We start from the raw sequence: 20,357 nt of genomic DNA, 5'->3' as shown, positions 1-20,357 counted from the left end.
AACGAGTCTGCGAAGTGCAAATTCGACATAAACAATTGTCATATTTTATTTAGCTGTTGACTAATTATTTCTAAACATATTTACTTAAGCATTAATCCCCTTCACCAAAAAATGTACATATTCACGTTTTACAACTTATTTATTTAAAAAATAACTGTACATACTTAACATAGTATTAAAATTAATTTACAAGGTGATCATAATTCAGTATGTGTATCAGTCGTTTCTGTAAAAATAAAAATTAGTCTCCATGAAACTTTTATCCGTTCCCAGTACTTCTCACCTGGTATATTGATAGGATCAGCAGGATCAGCATCTAACAAACCTGAATCAATTTTTTTCTGCAATTCTCTTATCTCTTCATCATAACCTTTCCACTCTGGCAGTATCCTCATTGCAGCTGTCAATTTCGCTTCTTTAGTCATGGGATTATTACACTGTAATTATTGTTGTAAAAAAATTTAACATCCGAATTAAAAAATATTTACCAAATCTATAGTTTTAGCTCTAGGCTTCGACTCATCATCACACCAAGTTTCACACCACAACCATTCTTGGGGTAAAGATTTAATCGACACTTGATGAATCATATTATTGGGCAAATCTTGATCCAAATTAGACAAACTGTTTGGATCTTGACTTAGCGCTTGATACTGTCCTCTCAGTCTATCTCCGGCGGCAATTCTTCTAAATCGCTTCAAATCGACCACGTACAACGCGGAAATGTGGTATTTGCGTCCCTGTAGATGGTTCCGCCAATATCCATGTTTCCAAAATCGAAAACCGTCCATTTCTCTTCTCGATTCGCAGAACGGAGTGTAGCCGTAAGGTGCTCCACCTAAATCTAATTCCTGCAGTTCCTTCAAATCAGCCCTTACGACTTGATCCGCGTCGACAAAAATTATCTTTTTAACATCTAACGGGAAGAGAACGTCCAAAAACAGAATTTTATAACCCCAAATAATTCTTTGCTTTTCGGTTTGTTGATGGAGCCATCTGGGCCACTTGTACTGTACTAATTCGTATTCAAAACCGTATTCTTTAGCCATGTAGGGAAGAAAATCCTAAAAGGTACAAATCAGCAAAAAACGTCTACAAGGACATTTAACACAAACTTTAATTTGAGGGGACAAGTAATTCTTCAAGAACCAAAACTTTACTGGAGTTTTAGTATGTTTCAGCACCGACACCATCATTATTCTTAAGAATCTTTCGTATAGGTGACCTGATGCTAATGAAAATATGTTCAGTTTTTCTTCAGACTCTTCTTCATTTTTACCAAAGGAACTAAAAATTAATAAATGGGTTGAAATTTATGAAAAATAGTCACGACATCTAGACAACCCGTATGTAATTACCTTTTAAGTATGCTGAGAGCATGCAAACAATATCTACAGTACCATGCAAATTTTTAATAGGATTTGATTGCTTAAGTAATTAAATTTTCGTACCTTGTAATAGAATTCCAAATTCCAGAATTAGGTTCGTCTTCTGACAACAAGTCCATATTATATTTGTCTGGTTTCTTCTGGACTCGGAGTTTAACAATGTGAGATCTCAAAGAACTAATAAGTACTTTAATGTCGGAAGAATTCGCTGGTGTGTCGCTTCCGTCGTGGCTAAATCGAAAACGCAATTAACATAATCGAGAGTAAAGAAAAAAGCTGGGACTAACCTAACAATGTCGTAAATTTCGGCGCTTCGACCTTGACGCAACCTCAAGAGCCAAGCGCCAGGATTAGCTTTCAATTGAAAGTATCCCAAATTTGCCATCACTATGGTGTCCACTTTTACAGGCTGACGTTCTGTGCCCAAAGTAATTTGCAAACCTCTTGGAGGGCTCCCCGTTGTAGCCTCAAAACAATGGCCCTCAAGTAACAGATACTCCAACTCATATTCACTAAAAAATATTTTATAACAATTGCAATAACCATTTATACGCTAGCTAGCATTACCTGTGAACATTACTGTCAACATCTTCAAGTCTGATATTATCAAGGTCATAAACCGACCTAACGACTTCAACTAACCAATTTTCGGGCACGTGATAATTTTGGGTCAGTAAGGGTGAAGTTGGCATATTATTAAAACGAGCAATTGGGCCCGCGCCCTGTTTGCCATCTTCAGTAAACTGTACTTCTGGTTCCAAAACAAAACGATAGAAACTAAAATTAACCAACGGTTATGCGGAAACAAACGAAAATTAATAACTAACCTTTTAACTGGCATGTCGCTATTCTTCTCGACACTATTTAAAAATACCCTAATGTCCGCGTTAAGTACTTCTTGAAGAACTTGTAGGATAGGACCTAGCTTTTGCGCTCCTCTTGAAACCGGATCGACAACCGCCACAAGATCAAAAGCCACATTATCAGGATCGGCAGCAGGAATTTTTAAAACCGAATGCTCGTCACCGCTAAACGATATTTCGAATCTTGTTCGCGTGTGTGGTCGCGACACGAGTAACGAAACAATCTTAAGGAACGCGTTACTGGAAAGCTCTGTAAAAAGAGTCGGAGTAGTTAAAAACGCAAGCTTTCGCTTATAGAAATACCTTCTTCATCCTCGGCACCTTTTTCAAGCGCTTTGTTGATTTTTTCTAAGTAAGTGGCAAAACTGAAACGTTCTAATAAAGCGAAATCTTCGATGGTAAATGTTTCGTCGTTCTCGATGGGCCCCAAGAGTCTCCCATTGGCCACCAAAGCTCTTACACCTGCATTCAGATTCAGAACTCGCTTGTTGTAAACCCTCAACATTTTTAAATTGAGTTCGTGCGTATTTACCTGGCCGGCAAGTTCAGGCTACAACATTAAAATGTAATGTTTATTTTCTCAAAACGGAAAAAAAAAAACAAACCGGGAACTTAAGACGTCCTCCAGTTTCAAGTTCGATAGCCGCCTTGTCGTCTCTGAGAAGCGACAAAACATAATCCAACGCTTTTTCGGGAGGCAATTCGGTTAGAGCGGTCAGAACAAGTTTACTGATCATATTTCGCATAGAACCATCGACGTTTGGCAAGAACGTAACCCGTACATGGTTTTCGGATTTCTGCATAATTTTACTTCAATTCTTTGTTACAAAAATGAAAAGAAAAACTTACCGCATGTTCCAAAGCCGCCAGTAGCAATTCACGAGATTCTAAATATTTTAAATCTCCCACTACCCAATAAGTCATAGTGTGCTCTTGTTTACCCTTTTTGGGGACATAAAAATATTTCAAATTATCGATCGCAGTTGCTGTCATATCTCTCGGAGACAACTTCGCCAATGTTTCCACGTCCATAGAGGTGGTGGCCGTGCCTGACGTGTCTAAATATAAAGATTGGTCTTTATTGAGAACTCTTTCGTTCAATCGCGGCATAACATTAGGCTGGTTCATCAAGTAGTCGACAACGTCATCCGAGTCAGTCAATTTGCCACGGTACACGGCTTTTTGTAATGAAGATGTCTGAGACATGACCTCTTGGAGGACAATTTCTTCGAAATCGTCAACGTTCAAACTATTGCTGGGAAGTGGAATTCCGTTGAGAAGTGCTTGAGGAAGCACACGTTGGCCAGTGCGCTGAATGAAATCTATCGCTAATTGACGACCAAAGTCGTAGTCCGAATCTTCTCCTAAAACATCCAAGTAGTCGTCGCCGAATTGCTTTTTTAGTTCATTTTTCACGTTATCTACAGTTACTTCTTCCTCAGCCATGCCCAACACCTTAAATTAAATCACAAGTCCAATAAGCTATAATTGAAAAGTAAAATATAACCAGTAATTTTATATAAACGTTGGTAACGTTTTTTTTTTTTTTAATTAAGGAGGAAGTTGACTGAAATAGTCTCTTCTGTCCAAAATTTTTATTCTAAAAAATTGCAAAATTTTTATTATTAAAAAATTGCAAAATTTTTAATTTTTATATATTTATTAGCTTATATAAACAGAAGAACTTCTACTTCTTGTTTATATAGCTCCTAATGGAAGGAAGGAAAAAATTCATGTTTATCTGCCTCTCAAAAAAAGGAGACAGCAACTTCAATTTATTTATTTTTATCAAACACTGGCGATAAATAGATACTTACAGTTTTGATAAAACCGAGTGCCGCCAGTGGATTTTTCTTCTGTGAGACGTAATTGAATGCGCACTGCATAGCAACACCGGCGTCTTGAAGTCCCGACAACTCCGTTGATGCATCAACAGCAAAAACAATTCCGACTCGCAAAGGAGCGGTATGAACCACAAACGATTCCAAAAGTTTGACTAAATCCCTCGACTTTGGTTCAGTTGGATCAATTATGAGGACCAAATTGAACAGATTTTTCCTAACTTGTCGGATCATACCTGGAAACGTGGGTCTCAATAATTCCATCAAACTTGACGACCATCTGCTGTATTTTGAATCGCTCTCGACGTCATTAATCCAGTTGATTGCGCTGTCACGAATATCAATAGCAAACTCTTGAGCGTTTCCGCTGTCTCCGAAATCCAACGCTAATAGTGACGCCAGTCTCTTGTTTCCCATCCCAATTTTGTGTAAACCTTCCATGGTTCTCAATTCTTGCCTGAGCACATCCAAAATGCCGTACACATCAACCAAATCGACGTCATAAAACATGCCGTTAATGAAAAGTGCCGTATCCGATGGTTGCAAGTTCAAAGAAGAAGCAAAAATGTCAGAATTAAGCTTCATTTCTTTTTTTAACTCGGGATTAACAACCGTTTTTACTAAACCCTTTGCTTGCATTGGAAAATTTTGGGCGACATTAGTGAAAACTTTTAAAGCCTCATCCTTGGGCGCACTCATAATCCGCTCAGCAGCTTGCAGACTTAACTCTTGAAATTGCCACACCTTGAGTGGCGCCATCTCGTTGGACGACTCGTCAAGATATTGACGAAATTTCTCCAAGTCTTTTTTCTGATCAGGAAACAAAGTTCTGCAATAACACCAAAAGTATTAAAAAAAAACGGTTGTTCAATTTTTACTTCAATTTCCTAAAATCGAAACCCTCGATTTCGGCCTCTTCTTCTTCTTGAGAAGATTCTTCAGAACTCGGATCGTCGTGAAGTTCAGTATCATCTTGAACCTTATACTCTGTAGATTTCATCTGAAGTTCAACCCCATAACCTGATAATCTTAATTTTTTATTGCTTGGTTTCTAAAATTTAAATACTTATTACTGATGACAAGCAAAAAATCGCGAGCGTACTTGGACATAATGTCTAAGAATATAATCAATGTTGCCGTTTTCTGCTTCTTGCTTCAGAATATTATGAAATGTTGCAAATTCTTTTGTTCCAAGCTCTCCATAAAGTACAGCCACTTTTGTTCTATTTTCTGAACCAGGATAATGTGTATCAACATTGAAAACATCAATCAAATTTGCATCAATTTCTTTATACTACAAGTGCATAAGGATGAAACTATTTATATGAGAATAAATACAAAATAGTACATTTTCAATGAGGTTCTTAATGTTGCTGGAATCACATGTAAAAGTACCTCCAACATCAACTATAACAGGGCAATCTGGCAAACTTTTCTCAGTAGCAATTTGTCGAAACATTTGTACTTTTGGTGAATAAATATGTAAAGATAACCCCAACTTTAATACTGACAGTTCTGAAGGGGTAATTAATTTAGACGCATGGTCCATCATTACATTATACCGTTCCCTATCATTTTCTAAAATTATGGAAATTTAAACATGTTTACATAAAAGAACATTGTATACCTATATTGCCTAATGGCGGATCTAAGCTGGAAATTGAATTAACAAAGCTCCAGAAAAAGTCGACGCTTTCATCTCCTAAATATTCGACTACTTCTAACACTAAAGGTGTCGTTTCCCATTTAGCTTCTAAAAGTGTTGTAACGGATTTTGATTTCTTAACGCGACAATTTCCTTCAATGATAAATTGTGACTGTACTAATACAATTAATAACAACGCTTGAAACCGCATCCTACAAACCAACAAAAAGGTGTATTTAAATGTACAAAATATTTTTTTTATTCAACAATAATTGTCGGTTTAATCATAACCTAACTTTAGTGTTACCTTGAAAATAAACACTCCTGCATTTTTACTATCACGCACAAATTTAACGGCAGTCACTACGACTTATTGTTGTAATAAAGATTAACAACTCCAAATGTTTCATTTATGATTTATTAAAAAATAAAACTTGCTAACATCATATCTACAACTGACACTGACAGCAATCCAGCTACAACAGGTAACGTAACCCTAGATAAAGAAGAGAACGTAACGTCAAAAATTAACCAATAATAGCAAGCCAACGCTGTCTTGGATTGATATGCGCAGTTGGCACGACTTTGAAAATTGTGAAATTAGTATTTAAATATTTTATTCCAACTCAAAGTTCAAACTATACAATAAGTGCCAATAGTTTGAAATAACGGAAATATTTTCTTTCCCGTCGCGTTTTTCAACGAGTTTGGATAGGTGAATTTTCTTTTTTTAAATGAATATTGTTTCGATAGTTTCCCTTTCTACAGAGTGAGTTAATTTTTTTCTCTACGAAAGAATTAATGCATTCTTGTTGAATATGCAATGAAAGAATAATATCAATTCCACGCCTCGTTGTAGAATAGTGAAATCCACGGCTGTCGGCCAATCGCATCCCTCGTAATTTCATTCTCCAACGGCAGATCGCCAATCGGATGTGTTTGTAAACAATAAGTGGCGCATCCCGTAGCAACCACTAAATGAGGCACAATTTTAATGGTAAAAGATTGTTTTTTCTTGGTGTAGTTGTGGAAAAAGTAAAATCAATAAAATACACAGTTTATTTACTACCTGCAATTTATTCATCTTTTAAATTAAATTACCAATTTGTCAAAATAACGTATAAATATATTGTCTAAGTCTTAATTCGACATAAAATATTTGCTACAGGCTTGAAATAAAATATTGAAATACATTTGCTGCTTGTTTAATACAATAAACCGTTGAATGAGATCTCCTCATTTATCGATTAAACTTCACAAGAGCCTTTACCAGTTATCGACATAGTTCCTCGAATGTCCGTTATTTGATTAGCATCAGTTTCTCCCATCTACAAATATTTATTTACGTACATTAACTCAAAAAAAAAATCTGTAAAAACACCTCATTTTCGTGTTTTCTGCTTTTTTCGTAATACTGCAACTTTTCTTCTGTATACATTTTGTATCCAGTACTCACTGTGGACAAAATGAGTGGTGTCGTCTCTGACGAGTCATCATCACTAGCTAAACCTCCCCACGATCCACTAATACCGCTGTCAGATGCGTAATCTTGATTTGTACAATAACTATTCTTTAATACAAAAAAGAAAAACGTTAGCACAGCCTGAAAATAAATGCATTTAAAAAAGATAAACTAACTGTAGCTTTAACGAACCAAACATAAAGTCATACTAGCCATAATTGTAGAAGTTATTGGAAATCCATAATGCTGTAAGAGAAAACCTCCTAAAGATGGTCCAATAACTTCGCCTAAAGAATAAACGCAAGACCATACTCCTGCTACAACACTATATGTTGAGAGAGTATCACCGCAACCGCTGCTTCTATAATTTTGGGGTTATAAGGTTTTGGAAGTGGTAAAATTTCGTACCTACTTACATAGCACTACTTAGAAGTCCCTGAAAAGTTGGTAAAAGCGCAAGGGCAACTGAGATTCCCAAAATTGAAAGTGCTACCAAATTTAACCACAAAGAGCTGAAAAATCGAAATATTTAAATCGCCACGCTATTATTGCAACCTAAATTTAAAACCTTTTTAAAAACGGAATATAAGGGCAAGGTCCTAATAACAACAACCCAATGGTGCACATAAATAGTCCAGCAACCATCATGGACCAATGGTTGTTAACTTTGTCCGCAAGCCATCCCCAAGCTGGACTTGAAACTCCATAAAGTCCAGAAAATAATAGAAATATCAAACCAATTTTTTCAGGTGTTAGGTTAAACTGCAAATTAACAATTAAAGATTTATAAAAAGAAGAATCAGCACTAACTTGTCTGAGATGCGGTTCCAGGGTAGGATCTAGAAAAGCCCAAGAACTAGATACAATAACTACCACTAATCCTGTAATTACAACTGTTGGTACTTTAATTAATCTACAGATTGAAGGTGGTCTGTTTGTGACGTTGCAATCTAAAAATAAGTCATTACAAATTGATCTGTTAACATTTCAGTGGTTTACCTTCAACCACGGGTAATAACCAAATATTCAGCGGAACAAAGAGAATCATAGTGACTCCTAGAACGAAAAACGGCATGCTGAAGCCGCCTAACTATCTAGAAGCGGAATATACAGATACATTCTTCACAGGTTGCTGACCAAGTACATACCGAATACAGAACTCCTCCCAGCGCTGGCCCTGTACTCATTCCTAAACCTACAAAAGTTTCCAAGATACCCTACAATCTTTTTTACATTTCTGTATAAAGTTTATCATAAAAATCTTACCAGGACAGATCCAATGTTTTGAGGAAACGTATTAACTACAAAAACATAACTCGCTGTAGAGAACGCGCTAGCACCAAGAGCCTCAAATCCACGAATTAAAATACAAAATGTTGTGAATAAGGTGTAATTGGTGACATATTCGAGAGTCCTACATAAAATTAAAGAATTAATGATTTAGCAAAATGACCATTGGGAGTACTTACGCGAATAATAAGTTGCAAGCTCCTGCCACAAACATACCAAACAAAAAAAGGACTTTAGCGCCAAATTTTGGAAGCTTTTAAAGAATTGATTGTAGTTTTTCGATTGGGTTGTTAATGACATAGATACTTACAATTTTGCCAAAAATTGGAGACGTGAGAAACATTACTAGAGCATAAAAGCTGAAAACAAATCCCGATAAAGTTTCGGAGAGGCCCTTTTCTGCTGCTTCTCTTGGAAAAAATGGTGCCATAATAGACATTGAGCAGAAACTTATAAAATCAACTAAAGCCAAAGAAATCAATGTCATCTTTTGCTCTCGAGTGAAACATTTGAAAGTAGACCTTTCCAAACGAGAATTTGTTCTGGAAAAATATATAAATGCAAATTACCTACATTAATTCATTTATACAAATTTTACCTTAATAATCTTTCTTTGATCCTGTGAATTTCTCTCAAAGAATAATTATCGGGAGATATGTTAGACATCGATTTACTTCTATGAGAATTGCGATGAACATGTAAATGATTTTCTTCCGAAGATGTAGAAATATTGAAACTATTCTTACTAGAACTACTGTCGCTTGCAGTTTCTGGTGACGGTAAATCGTTAGACTGCTTCATAGTTGTGCTGAGTGTCTGATCGACTTGTTTGAAGCTGCTTTAACACTTGGCAAGAAGAATTCACGAATCTTGTAACTCTCTTTCAAATGCCTGCATTTAGCAAAGAAGTTTCAAAATTAAACAAACTGCCGAGCACTATGGTTTAAACTAAGAAACAAATCAAACTTAAACTGATAATACATTAGTGATAGCATTGATGAAGCAAATGTTTATCTCAATATTATTTTCTCCAACTCCTAAGTACTTTAAAAGTAAACAAACTATCCAGCTCTCACAGTTCAGACTAACTGATAAATTATCTTTGTGGAAAAATATAAAATTTTGATCCAAATAATATTAGTTTTGATCATAAAGAACAACAACGCAATAGTGATAACATTGAATTTGTTCAACATGATGATGTCATGATTTCCAGAAAACTAAATTAGGTTTTATTGAATCTTATGTGACGTTAAATGTATTTAAATAATATTGATTGATTGCTACATATTTATATGAACTGTAATCTATTTACATACCCAGTTTTTAAGAATTTATTTGCGTTTTAATATAGATCTCCTCTCATCACAGGCAAATTTGTAACATATACATTTATTTCGATAGACAGTTACAAAACCATTAACGTAACAAAAGTGATTTGACCTTAGAAATAACATGCGTTGTGAAAAAAGGATAGAACAACAACAGATATGATAAGAAACTTAATTTAATGATTCACTGATTACATCTAAATTTTCATTGAAAATATATTGTTACATTAAATGAACAGAACACATTGTGATTATTAATTTTACAGTACAAAAAAACCGTGTAGATAATACCCATTAAAATGTTAAGAGCTGCCAGGCTAAAAGAGAAAACAGCGAAGCTGTATTGTTTGTAAAAAATCAAACCAGCGCTTGGTCCCAAAATTTCGCCGACAGCAAAAATAAATGTCCATGTGGAAATGACGTAGCTGTGAGTGGCCACGTTGTTTTCAAATCCTTTTTCGCTGGAATTATAACAGTTGTCAACCAGTAAATACATATAAGGCGCATTACATAACATTGCAAAATGTCCTTGAAGTAAAAATATAAAGAAGGAGCAATAATTTAAGGCAGATTTCGTGTGATCAAGAAAATTTGTAATCGACCAGCCTTGGAGATTGAACCGCATGTCTTCTTCGATTGATATGTTTAATTGTGGTATCTAAAATTACGTCATTTGAAGACGTAATTTTAGTTGCCAAAAATGTATTTCATATAAAACATGTTTTAAACAGACACCTAGAAATTACCTAATTTCTTGACGTTAATTTAAATTTTTGTCAGATTCGTGGCGGACATTTGTACATAATAACATCAAAAATTCTATAAAAACACTTATCAGTAAAAAAATTGCTACGATATAACACGGAGAATATTAGTTAATTATTTAACCAAACCAATAATTTTGAAAAGCAAACATTTTTGTAATAAATCCTCCATGATAAATTACATTTCACTTAAATCATAATATCAATACATACAGTACTGATAGGATTAACTAAAATCCTCAAAATTCAATCTGGATAGTAGTAATCAGCAAGATTTTACAACTTTTTTGTTGCTTGCACAATATTTTCAAAACTAAGGAATTAATTACGTCATAGAAACTAAGATTGTCAAGCTTCCATAATTTTTTAGCTGTCATATCTTTTTAATAAAGAAGCATCTATTAAGCTATTAATCCATAAACGAAATTAATTTTTCATCATGTACTTAAATATTGAAATTTTTTCATGAAACAATTGTATGATTTTTAAATATTTTGATACCTGGAGTACTTTCATACACATAAATTAAAACAAGTCGTACTTACAAAGCTGCCAAAGTAAGACATCTAAATGTTGGAACCAAAGCCATTGCCATAAAAATACCTAACATGCATACATTTATCATCTTAATAACCATAAAACTAAAACGACAATATTAATCCTTTACAAACAACATTAAATATTTAATACTTCTTCTTTGTAGATGTATAACAACAACTTGATTCCAAAAAAATTATAGAAAAACCTGTTAAACACAATCCTGTAGGTATCATCCACTCAAACGTAGAGGCTTTCTCTGTGAAATAATTCCAAAGAGAACTTGAAACCGCAAAAGCTGTAGCTACAGTCAAATAAACGTAGCCCGATTTTTGATATTGAACAAGCTAAAATATTATTTTATACAGTAAATTATGTCAAAGATAATAAATTGTTCGGTTACATCCATGAAATATTGTCCTAAAGTAGGATCCAAAGAACTTGATGTAATTGAAACTGTTGTTATAACACAAAATGTTATGAAAACCGTAGGGATTTTGATAAAGCTTGCAAAAGAGTGGTAATTTTTTGAAGAATCTAAACAACATGCTATAGAAAAGAACTGTAAATGTAATGTATATGTCTATTACCTAGCAGCTTGTCTAAAGAACAGTGTCCTACAACAGCTAATGTAATAGAAAATAATCCCACCAAATAAAAGGGCAATCCAGTTCCTTCAAACTAAAATGAAAAAATAAAAATGATCGAGTTTTTAGAACTGTTACTTACGGTGAAAAGTAAATCACCAACTGCGGGTCCAACTGTGGTTCCTATTTCAACGGCAGTCTCCAAAAATCCCTACATAAAATAAAGGAAAGGTATTCTTTAAAATCACAGTTAATTAAATACTTTACACGTATTACACCGGCATCATCTAGAAATGTTGTAAAAATAATAACGTAACCGCATATAAAATAGGCACAAGCCCCTGCAGCTTCAATTCCTCGTAAAAAGAAAGCTAAAGATGTATAAATTGATACATCAGATATGAAATGTAAAACTCTGAAATAATAGTAACATGTGTGAACTATATTAAAAGAAGTTGTTACGTACCCAAAAAGAGTAGTCGCTATTCGGGATATGATAACCGCTCCTATGAACACATTTTTGAGTTGATGTTTTGGTACCTAAAATGTGTTTATGACTCTTTACTATATTTTTATCACGTATAGAAAACTACATTACAATTATACCCAAGAATAAAGAAGAAATAGTGGTTACAAAAACCGAGAACTTGACTGGAAAATCAAATATATAGAAATGGGAACCCTTTTGAGCCACTTCTTTAGAAAGGAAGAGTGACAAAAATGATATTGAACAAAAACTTGTCATGTTAATAATGGTAACAATGACTAAACCATATTTTTGTTTATTTTTGCAAAACCTAAAATATATATTTTTAACTATTTTCCTACAAAGCAACTTGACAGCATTTAAAACTTACATGTCTAACAGAAATACGTGACCTCTTGAACAGTACAAATGGCATTTTTTAGCAAATGTTCCAATATCGATTATTTTATGCAGCAAATACTTGACCATCAAACAGAGCGATTGACATGATTTGGCTTTTATTTATATACACTTTATATGTAACGATAACCAAAGTTTCAAATATAACGTGCTAGATTGTCAGTACTCCGGAATAAGTACTTACCCTTAAAAAGACAAATATAATTTTTAATTGTAGTCAACACAAAGGAACTGATGAATCTATTGTTGGTACATTAAAACAAATACATTATGCAGATTACACAATAAATTCCACATGTACCTACTCTACCTTCTGTATGCGAAGTTGTTAAAAAATATCTTGATAACAATTTTGAAATTGACATTATCAAATTACCACACTGGCTTTATACAATGTCTCCACTACCGATTTTTTTTTAATTTGTCATTTTTAGTTCTTAAACACATTCGAGCATTCTCAAGCTAGTTTTCTAATACTATCAATCTATGTTACTAACTTTGAAATCACTTTTTCTTTTCAGATAATTATGATTTATAACTTTTATCAATTTCTTGACAACTTACAGATTTTTGCTAACATTTTTGATCGATATAATTATAACACATTATAATGTATATGTATAACGAAATATTGATAGTGACATAAATTGGTTACATAGGTTTAACAATAAAGATTCAAAATCAAGAACGCTAATTAACATCTAACCGATATGAAAGAAATTCAACAAATTTTTCATTAGGAACAAAGTTTTTTTAAAAGAAATTATGTTCTATATACATTTTTGTTGGATTTCTGTAAAAGTGGGTTCGGCATAGGTGTTTTTCCACAATGCAATAAGAAAAAATAATTTTTTCAGCGGAAAATATCACTTATCTTCACCTTTTCTTTAAAGTATACATATGTATCTACCTCGTTCCAAAAAACCTTTATTCGATTATGTGATTCATCATTTTAAGATATTACTATCCTAATATTGTAGTGACCCAGTTTAAAATTTAAATTTAAATTTCCGGTACCGCCACAACAGCGCGCCAAATGTGAAGGTACTAGCGGCTAGACTAGGCACTACGAGCGGAAATATAGCGGGGGGTGAAACGGGCTCGCGCGGGTGGTTGACGGGGGTAGCTCACTTTTGTTTGGTTTTTCGAAACGAACAGACCTTGCGAAGAGCGATCCAATATTCCAAAAATCTGTAAGTTACATCTGAACCGATTACACTACCGTTCCGAGTACATATTTGTGTCTCGTGAAGAATCCGGCGTTTTTTTTATTCACCTGGGTAATTTATCCCACTTTCGTTGCCTGTTTTTTTGTGTTTTGTTTTTTTTTGTTTCGGGACCAGGACCACGTGGTAAGGGTATGTTGTAGATTTCATTTTGTTGCATGCTGTTTCTTTAAGAAGCGCCCATTTGTTAATTTTAAGCGTTATCCCTAAGTTTTCTCCCGGGAGGTTCATTTTTTTTGTAATCTTGTAATTTCGGAAATTCGGAGCCGTCGTCCGTACCGCGAGCGTCCATTTTGTTTCTTTCACTAACATTTTATTTTAACGGCACTCGACCCGCCATCTTTTTGTTTAACATTACCAGCGATTATTGTATTCGTGATTTATGTTGTTTACTGATATTTGAGCCATTTAATGTGGTTCTATTTTATCGTTATTTAACTTCACGTTTTGTTCTCTTTTATTTCCTCATTGTTTAATGTTGTGGTTTGTTGTTTTTGCTTATGTTATCCTTGTTTAATGTTGCGTTTTGTTTTGTTTATTTGATCATTGTTTAATGTTGCGCTTTTTTGTGTTGAATTTTCGCATCGTTTAATGTTACGCGTTGTTCGATTGAATTAAACTCGGGTTTTCTTTATGTTGTTGTTAAGCACCGCTAGGTTTCGGAAGAGTTAAAGTAAAATGTTGTAAGTGCGCCACAATGGGAGTTAGGTTTCAATCAGGAAGTCGTGGGGTTGTCTAGTAAATTCCTGGGGAGGCCACGGTTAAGTTACGACCGTTAGCGGAGGCGGACCTAAGTCCTGCTCGATGCGGCTCTGGGATGCTGACGTGAAACCTCCGTCGCGGTTCTAGAGATCTTAGGTTTTTGTCGGTAAACGGTTGGTTGGGGAAGGTGGAGCAAGCTCTGCTCGAAGCGGCTTGGGAAGCTCATCGTACAACCCCGAGGCGCTTTGTCACTATTTCTTGGTCGGTGAAATAGCCCGACGTTCATTACTAACCTGAGTATCTAGAAACGTCGCTGGTCTCAAGCCGATTCAGATTATTCTTCTGAGTCCCCTCGCGGCCGAAAGTTTGTTACCTCCAGCTCTAAGTTCCCGTCGGCGTACCTTGACCGCGTAGTTCCAAATGAAACATTGTTTTGTCATTAATCGAATTGTAAAATATGAGTAATACCTGGGATACGGTTTTTGAAGAGGGTTTTTCATCCGTCCCTGTCTGTACCTAATAACTGCACCATAATTTGTTTACTTGTTTTGCAAGCTTTAACTGTCAGTTTGTCTGTCATGTGCCGTTTTTCTGTTATGTTAAATATTGTTGCATTCATCTTGTCGTTTATCTTTGTGATGTACTCAACTAGTTAATTTCTTGTACTTCGTTAACTTAAGTTCTGTCCTTTATATTCGCTTCAATTTCTTTTTCATCAAAGTTATTACAGACATTTTTAATAAAAGGTATTTTGCGTCCCTCACATGTGTGTTTTATTTGCGGCACTCTTCCAACTGGAACCCTCACCGTTTGCATTCCGAACCTTTTCCGCCAAAAGAAAATCACAACGTAGGGCTCCTCCGATTCGATGACGATCACGACCACATTTGTTACCGTTTTGCGCAGGTTCAAATATTTGGCGGAAAAAGTAATGTATTCAAATCATTACAGAATGTAACTAAATATTGTCATTTTTAAGATTAAATTGAAATATCACTGCAGTATCGACAATGAGAAACACAAAGAAAGTTTAAGCAAACTTTGAGAAATTAAAACTCTCTTATAAATGGTCAGTTGAATAAAGTTTTCTGGTTAATCAAAAGTTCTTCTATGGAAATGCATAAGTTATTGTCAATTATGAATAATCATTTTTTTTTGTTAACTTAAATCATTATTGTTGTCACTACAAAGGGTGGACTGGTATTAGGTAGGTATGATATAATTTTAAAAATGACAGTTCGGGGTAATTTCAACCATTGCTGATCAAATTTATCTCTTATATGGTTTAAAAATGATAAAGGGTAAAGAATAGATATTACTCGTGCAGAATGATGCTACGTTGTTCTCAAAAATCTTCTCTGGATGTTTCGGTTCCAGATGGTGCTAAATCAATTCGACAAGCTGCAGAGCTATATCTGACAACCGTCAAGTTTGTCTGTTATTAGAAAGATTAGGAATTTAAATACATATATTTTTTGGGTAACAACAATCTTTAAACTGGTGCTGCCACTGAACCGTGAGAGTCGTGGCTACTCAATTTTTTTTCGATCGTACGGTATTTAAAAATAAATTCTAGTTCGTTAACACTGCTTCTAAGAATACGATCAAAGTTGCTAGTTTTAAAAGTTTTTTTTTTAAATTCATAGCATTTTTACTAAAGATGAGGCAGTAGAAAAAATAGTACCTACCTATACATCATTCGAGAAGAAAGATCATCGTTGCATGTTTCATAAATATCATTATTAATGCTCTCCGACAAGTAGTGAGGACTTCTTAGGAAAGAACATAGCAGAAGATTGCTCTCTTCTGCTTTTTACTACGAATTATGTCATATGGAAAGAAGCCATCAAGGAATCAACAATTGAGAAGACAGTAAAAGATGCCCCGATTTCAATAAATTGTTTACTAAAACGTTTTTTTTGATTTTTTATTCAATTTTTAATTCAAAGTGGTTCAGCACAATTTTTAAATAAAGAAACGTATACTTTTGAAGCACCGAACAAGGTTCCAAAAAAAAATAAGACTCATTGTTTCGTCATACATTTATTTTTTCCTCATTACGTTTTGTACCTAATAAAAGCATATTCGCAATTCTTGAACTAAACATTGTATAAGTATCCACCAAAAAAATAACGTGTTTAATGAAAATGAATGTTTTTTCTTTTAACTTATTGAAAACTAAATAATTACTTTGAATTCATAAGATTTTATCACCAAATATTTTAAAATCAGGTGTGTACACTACCTTATGTTAATTTTAATAACGTTCACAAAATATTCCATTTCTCTCGCTAAATATGGCCTTTTTGGCTACTAGAATTGTATTATAAGTTGTAAAAAAAGAAATTACAGATTTTTAAATTACAAACAACATACTATTATTCATACTTGAGAATCTTGAGTTCAACTATCAAAACGTAATCAATGTAGGTACTTGTTACACAAGTAATCTTCAAAATAAAAATAAATACTCTTTACAAAACGATCCAAGATTGTCTCTTAGGTATTTACCAGGTAATGTAAACTATTAAAAATTATAATTATTTATAAGAAAATTCCATTATTTTAATTTGGCAATCCATTTTCCATTTTCTACTGTTTCTATCCTTGTCGCAAGAATTATTTCGGCACTCTTTGGTTTATATTTTTGAAAGTTATCTGGATCCATAAATATATTACAACTTGTTTTAGATTTGTTTCTTAGGAAAAAATACGAGGTTGCTAAAATTGCCACTACGAAATTCAAACAAGAAAAAACCGTTGAAGTTACTGAAAATCCACAGTTTTGAAGAAGGGCACCTCCTAAGATCGGTCCCAAAACTTCACCTAGAGAATATACACAAGACCAAAGTCCAGCAATCACACTATGAGTGCCTAAATTGTCGTCGAAACCTCCGAATCTAAAACCAAAGTTATCAGCACAAACTTACAGAACTAGTTATTTCTTACAAGGCACTGTCCAAAAGTGCTTGGTAAGTTGGTATTAGAGACATGGCCACGGATATACCTAAAGTAGAGAGTGCAACAATATTTAGCCATATGGAACTGCAACAAAATGCTATAAAAATTGTCGTCAACAAACAAATAAAATTACTCTTCTAAAAACGACAATATCGAGGAAGGCCCCAGCAGTAAAAGACTACCAGCATTGCAGAAGAGCCCTATCGTCATCAGCCACCAATAATTGTCAATTCTGTCGGTAGCCCAACCCCAAGCAGGACTAAAAATTCCATACATCGCTGACAATAAAAGGAAAATTAGCCCAATATTTCCGGGACTCAATTTGAACTGAAAATCAAATTGCTATCTTTAAGTCCAGATATTAAAAGGCATTACCTTTCGTAAGTGAGGTTCCAGGGTTGGATCAAGGAAACTCCATGTCATTGCAATAACGGTTATAATTAAACACGTTACTATTACGGGTGTTAATTTTATAAGTTTGGTGAATGAACCGCTTTCTGTCCCAATGGCGCATTCTGAAAACCAAGTGGAAATTGGTTTAACATGGAATAATTATTTTAACCACATGTTACCCAGTAACTTCATTTAAGCAATTTGGCGGTATTCTTTTGTATTAAACAAGAAAATTACAATTTAACCTTGAATTCATTTACAACTAGCAAACGCAGCACTAATTTATATATGTAATATAATAACACATTTGACATTCATCCACAACTTTAGTACAATGAGTTTTACTCCCTAGCATTGAGTACTTACTTTCAGAAGACGGTAAAAGGTAAATATTGAGGGGTGCTATCAGGATAATAATTAAACCGATTACATAAAATGGTAAACCAAAGCCTCCAATCTTCCTAGAGAAAAAAGTTAATTACAAAAACCAACGAATGTTTTAATAAATCCTCAACCCAACTTACCGCAAACAACAGACCTCCAAGGGCCGGTCCTACACTCATGCCTAACCCGACAAAAGTTTCTAAAAGTCCCTGAAAGTCAGATAAATATGAGACGCAATTTTCTAATGCAAAAACTTACCCTAACAGCGCCCGCATTATCTGGGAAAATATTAACAATTATCACATAACTGGCGGTGGAGTACGCACTGGCCCCCAATGCTTCTAGTCCTCTTATTAGAAAAGAAAAAGTAGTAAACAAGGAATAATCGTCTATTGTGTGTAATGTGCTACAAAAAGACAATTAATCGAGCAATCACTTAAGTCTTAGAGCAACCATACCCGAAAACTAAACTACAGAGACCTGAAATTAATACTCCTGTGGTAAACATCGTCTTAAGACCTACTTTAGGTAACTGAAAACATTTTTCACAATGAAAACAATCAAATCCCGTTTATGGCAAATCTTACAATTTTACCAAACACTGGTGAAGATAAGAACACTACGAGTGCATAAAAACCGAAAACGAACCCCGCCATAGACTCCGTCATTCCTTTCGTAGCAGCTTCTTGGGGGTAAAAAGGTGCCATTATTGACATGGAGCAGAAACTCATGAAATCAACAGCGGCTAGCATCACTAAAGCTACCTTTTGTTTGCAGGTAAATTTTTTATATTTCCTGTTGAAAGATAAATGATTTGTTATAATATTGTCATTTTAATTGTAAATAATTTTCTTATTTGCACAACACTTGTTCATTGTCACTGCATTGTTAAACAATTTCTAGAGTGTCTCCTGATTTACTTTTGTCCATTTAGGCAATTGGATTACAATGTGAAACTAAATTATATTAATAAGAACCGGTTTATAATGTACCTATTAATTTTCACATTTTGTAAATAAATCAGGCAAGAAAAACAATACCAAAAAAAAATCAAGTCATTCCAGTTTCTAAGTATGTACCAAATAAATTTATTTGAAGAAGTGGTTTAAATAGTCACATATTTGACAGTTATAGAAAAGGCCAATATTGACGTCATTTGCGATATTATTTTTGTTATTATATTACCATACAGTTACGTTGATATTAATTTTCAAAACTATTTACATAAAATATTCTTAAAAGAATTCACACCAAAATCAATTACAACGCTCCCCTGCTGCTCGTAATGAAGGTACCTACTAATTCAAAACTTTTCTTTTTCAAGTTCCAAAAAATCAATACTGAGGAACACTTCTTTTATTTTCATACAAGAGATGGTTATTGGAGAATGAATAAAATGATAATTATTGAGATAAAGGTCAAGTTAATTTGATAGCAGACGCGGTTTTATTTAGTTTGAACCTAAATGATACGAGATACAATCACAAAATGCTAATAAATTTCACAATATCGATTGAATGATTCATAACTTACTTTTTATTGTCATCACCACATTGAGATTCTTTACAATCATCTTTAATTTCGGCCGATTCAGAGATGGTTTTTATTTTATTCATTTTGAATTATCACCACAGCACGATTTAGATCCATGCAACAATATCAGTTCTTGGCACTTTTACTATCTCTAAATTAAATTTTTCACAATTAATTCTCAATTTTGTGTTGTCATTTACTATCATTGTAAGTATACACTTGATCTGTTTAACTGAAAACTGAGATTCATTCGTATCGCTTGATGAATCATGGAAGAATGAGAGACCTCCGCGACGTGTAAGTCTTTGCTGGATACTAAGAGAATTGTCTGCTTTGCATTCTAGTTTATAATAATTTATGACATTGTATTTGTTTTTATTCGTTTGTTTACTTTAACATTAGTTTGTGCTGCTCCCTCTATACTGACGGAAATATAAACAATAAAATGTGTAATAACTATCCTTTTACATTAAAATTTATTATCACACAAGTTTTCAACATGTGATAATAACATTTTCAGTACTTTTTTAATACTGGAAGTGAGAATGACATACGACGGTTGTG

The 20,357-nt window shown here is 34.0% G+C and overlaps 3 protein-coding genes across 6 annotated transcripts; all 3 read right to left on the bottom strand.

Annotated features, from left to right (window-relative positions):
* Window positions 1-120: 120 nt before the first annotated feature.
* On the bottom strand, window positions 121-6,238 carry Uggt (UDP-glucose-glycoprotein glucosyltransferase). Of its 2 annotated transcripts, XM_069046434.1 has the most exons (18): window positions 6,045-6,238; window positions 5,720-5,949; window positions 5,441-5,670; window positions 5,195-5,386; window positions 4,971-5,143; window positions 4,069-4,921; window positions 3,101-3,706; window positions 2,857-3,048; window positions 2,555-2,801; window positions 2,216-2,501; window positions 1,956-2,165; window positions 1,676-1,900; window positions 1,452-1,619; window positions 1,359-1,391; window positions 1,116-1,287; window positions 489-1,064; window positions 284-437; window positions 121-226 (listed from the first exon to the last, which is right to left on the bottom strand). In XM_069046434.1, the coding sequence occupies exons 1-18, from the start codon at window positions 6,065-6,067 to the stop codon at window positions 198-200; spliced, it is 4,599 nt and encodes a 1,532-aa protein (XP_068902535.1). In that variant the 5' UTR covers window positions 6,068-6,238; the 3' UTR covers window positions 121-197. The 2 variants fall into 2 exon arrangements, with proteins under 2 accessions (XP_068902535.1, XP_068902537.1); XM_069046436.1 differs by lacking the exon at window positions 1,359-1,391.
* A 556-nt stretch (window positions 6,239-6,794) lies between these two features.
* Window positions 6,795-20,357, bottom strand: LOC138130259 (uncharacterized). Its single transcript, XM_069046689.1, has 22 exons — window positions 19,794-20,357; window positions 18,848-19,055; window positions 18,719-18,792; window positions 18,519-18,666; window positions 18,401-18,469; window positions 18,243-18,333; window positions 17,859-17,998; window positions 17,617-17,810; window positions 17,472-17,567; window positions 17,084-17,422; window positions 9,088-9,327; window positions 8,800-9,031; window positions 8,669-8,742; window positions 8,466-8,613; window positions 8,348-8,416; window positions 8,199-8,289; window positions 8,010-8,149; window positions 7,768-7,961; window positions 7,616-7,711; window positions 7,392-7,560; window positions 7,119-7,340; window positions 6,795-7,065 (listed from the first exon to the last, which is right to left on the bottom strand). The coding sequence occupies exons 1-22, from the start codon at window positions 19,874-19,876 to the stop codon at window positions 6,985-6,987; spliced, it is 3,198 nt and encodes a 1,065-aa protein (XP_068902790.1). The 5' UTR covers window positions 19,877-20,357; the 3' UTR covers window positions 6,795-6,984.
* Window positions 9,981-16,199, bottom strand: LOC138130075 (MFS-type transporter SLC18B1-like). 3 transcript variants are annotated; one of them, XM_069046431.1, is made up of 11 exons: window positions 12,896-16,199; window positions 12,566-12,779; window positions 12,307-12,505; window positions 12,175-12,248; window positions 11,976-12,123; window positions 11,851-11,919; window positions 11,712-11,802; window positions 11,525-11,658; window positions 11,275-11,468; window positions 11,130-11,225; window positions 9,981-10,281 (listed from the first exon to the last, which is right to left on the bottom strand). In XM_069046431.1, exons 2-11 carry the CDS (start codon window positions 12,661-12,663, stop codon window positions 10,026-10,028), a joined length of 1,359 nt encoding a protein of 452 aa, XP_068902532.1. In that variant the 5' UTR covers window positions 12,664-12,779; window positions 12,896-16,199; the 3' UTR covers window positions 9,981-10,025. The 3 variants fall into 3 exon arrangements, with proteins under 3 accessions (XP_068902532.1, XP_068902533.1, XP_068902534.1); XM_069046432.1 differs by having other exon boundaries at window positions 12,905-16,198; XM_069046433.1 differs by having other exon boundaries at window positions 14,816-16,198.

Source organism: Tenebrio molitor, chromosome 5, assembly GCF_963966145.1.
Source record: "Tenebrio molitor chromosome 5, icTenMoli1.1, whole genome shotgun sequence".
NCBI classification, from domain to species: domain Eukaryota; kingdom Metazoa; phylum Arthropoda; class Insecta; order Coleoptera; family Tenebrionidae; genus Tenebrio; species Tenebrio molitor.
This window is presented reverse-complemented; position numbering and strand designations above follow the sequence as displayed.

What these genes read in the sequence shown, in the direction of transcription:
- Uggt (XM_069046434.1), bottom strand. Translation starts at nt 6,067, where the DNA reads ATGCAGGAGTGTTTATTTTCAAG. An exon ending in TTCTTAGACATTATGTCCAA is followed by an intron (nt 5,144 to 5,194) that starts GTACGCTCGCGA and finishes TTTAAATTTTAG; the next exon opens with AAACCAAGCAATAAAAAATT. An exon ending in ACTTGTCCCCTCAAATTAAA is followed by an intron (nt 1,065 to 1,115) that starts GTTTGTGTTAAA and finishes TGTACCTTTTAG; the next exon opens with GATTTTCTTCCCTACATGGC.
- LOC138130075 (XM_069046431.1), bottom strand. Translation starts at nt 12,663, where the DNA reads ATGGTCAAGTATTTGCTGCATAAAATAATCGATATTGGAACATTTGCT. An exon ending in ATGATGCCGGTGTAATACGT is followed by an intron (nt 11,920 to 11,975) that starts GTAAAGTATTTA and finishes TATTTTATGTAG; the next exon opens with GGATTTTTGGAGACTGCCGT. An exon ending in TTCTTTAGACAAGCTGCTAG is followed by an intron (nt 11,659 to 11,711) that starts GTAATAGACATA and finishes CATGTTGTTTAG; the next exon opens with ATTCTTCAAAAAATTACCAC.
- LOC138130259 (XM_069046689.1), bottom strand. Translation starts at nt 19,876, where the DNA reads ATGAATAAAATAAAAACCATCTCTGAATCGGCCGAAATTAAAGATGAT. An exon ending in AAAACATTGGATCTGTCCTG is followed by an intron (nt 8,417 to 8,465) that starts GTAAGATTTTTA and finishes AAAAGATTGTAG; the next exon opens with GGTATCTTGGAAACTTTTGT. An exon ending in TGGGAGGAGTTCTGTATTCG is followed by an intron (nt 8,290 to 8,347) that starts GTATGTACTTGG and finishes GCTTCTAGATAG; the next exon opens with TTAGGCGGCTTCAGCATGCC.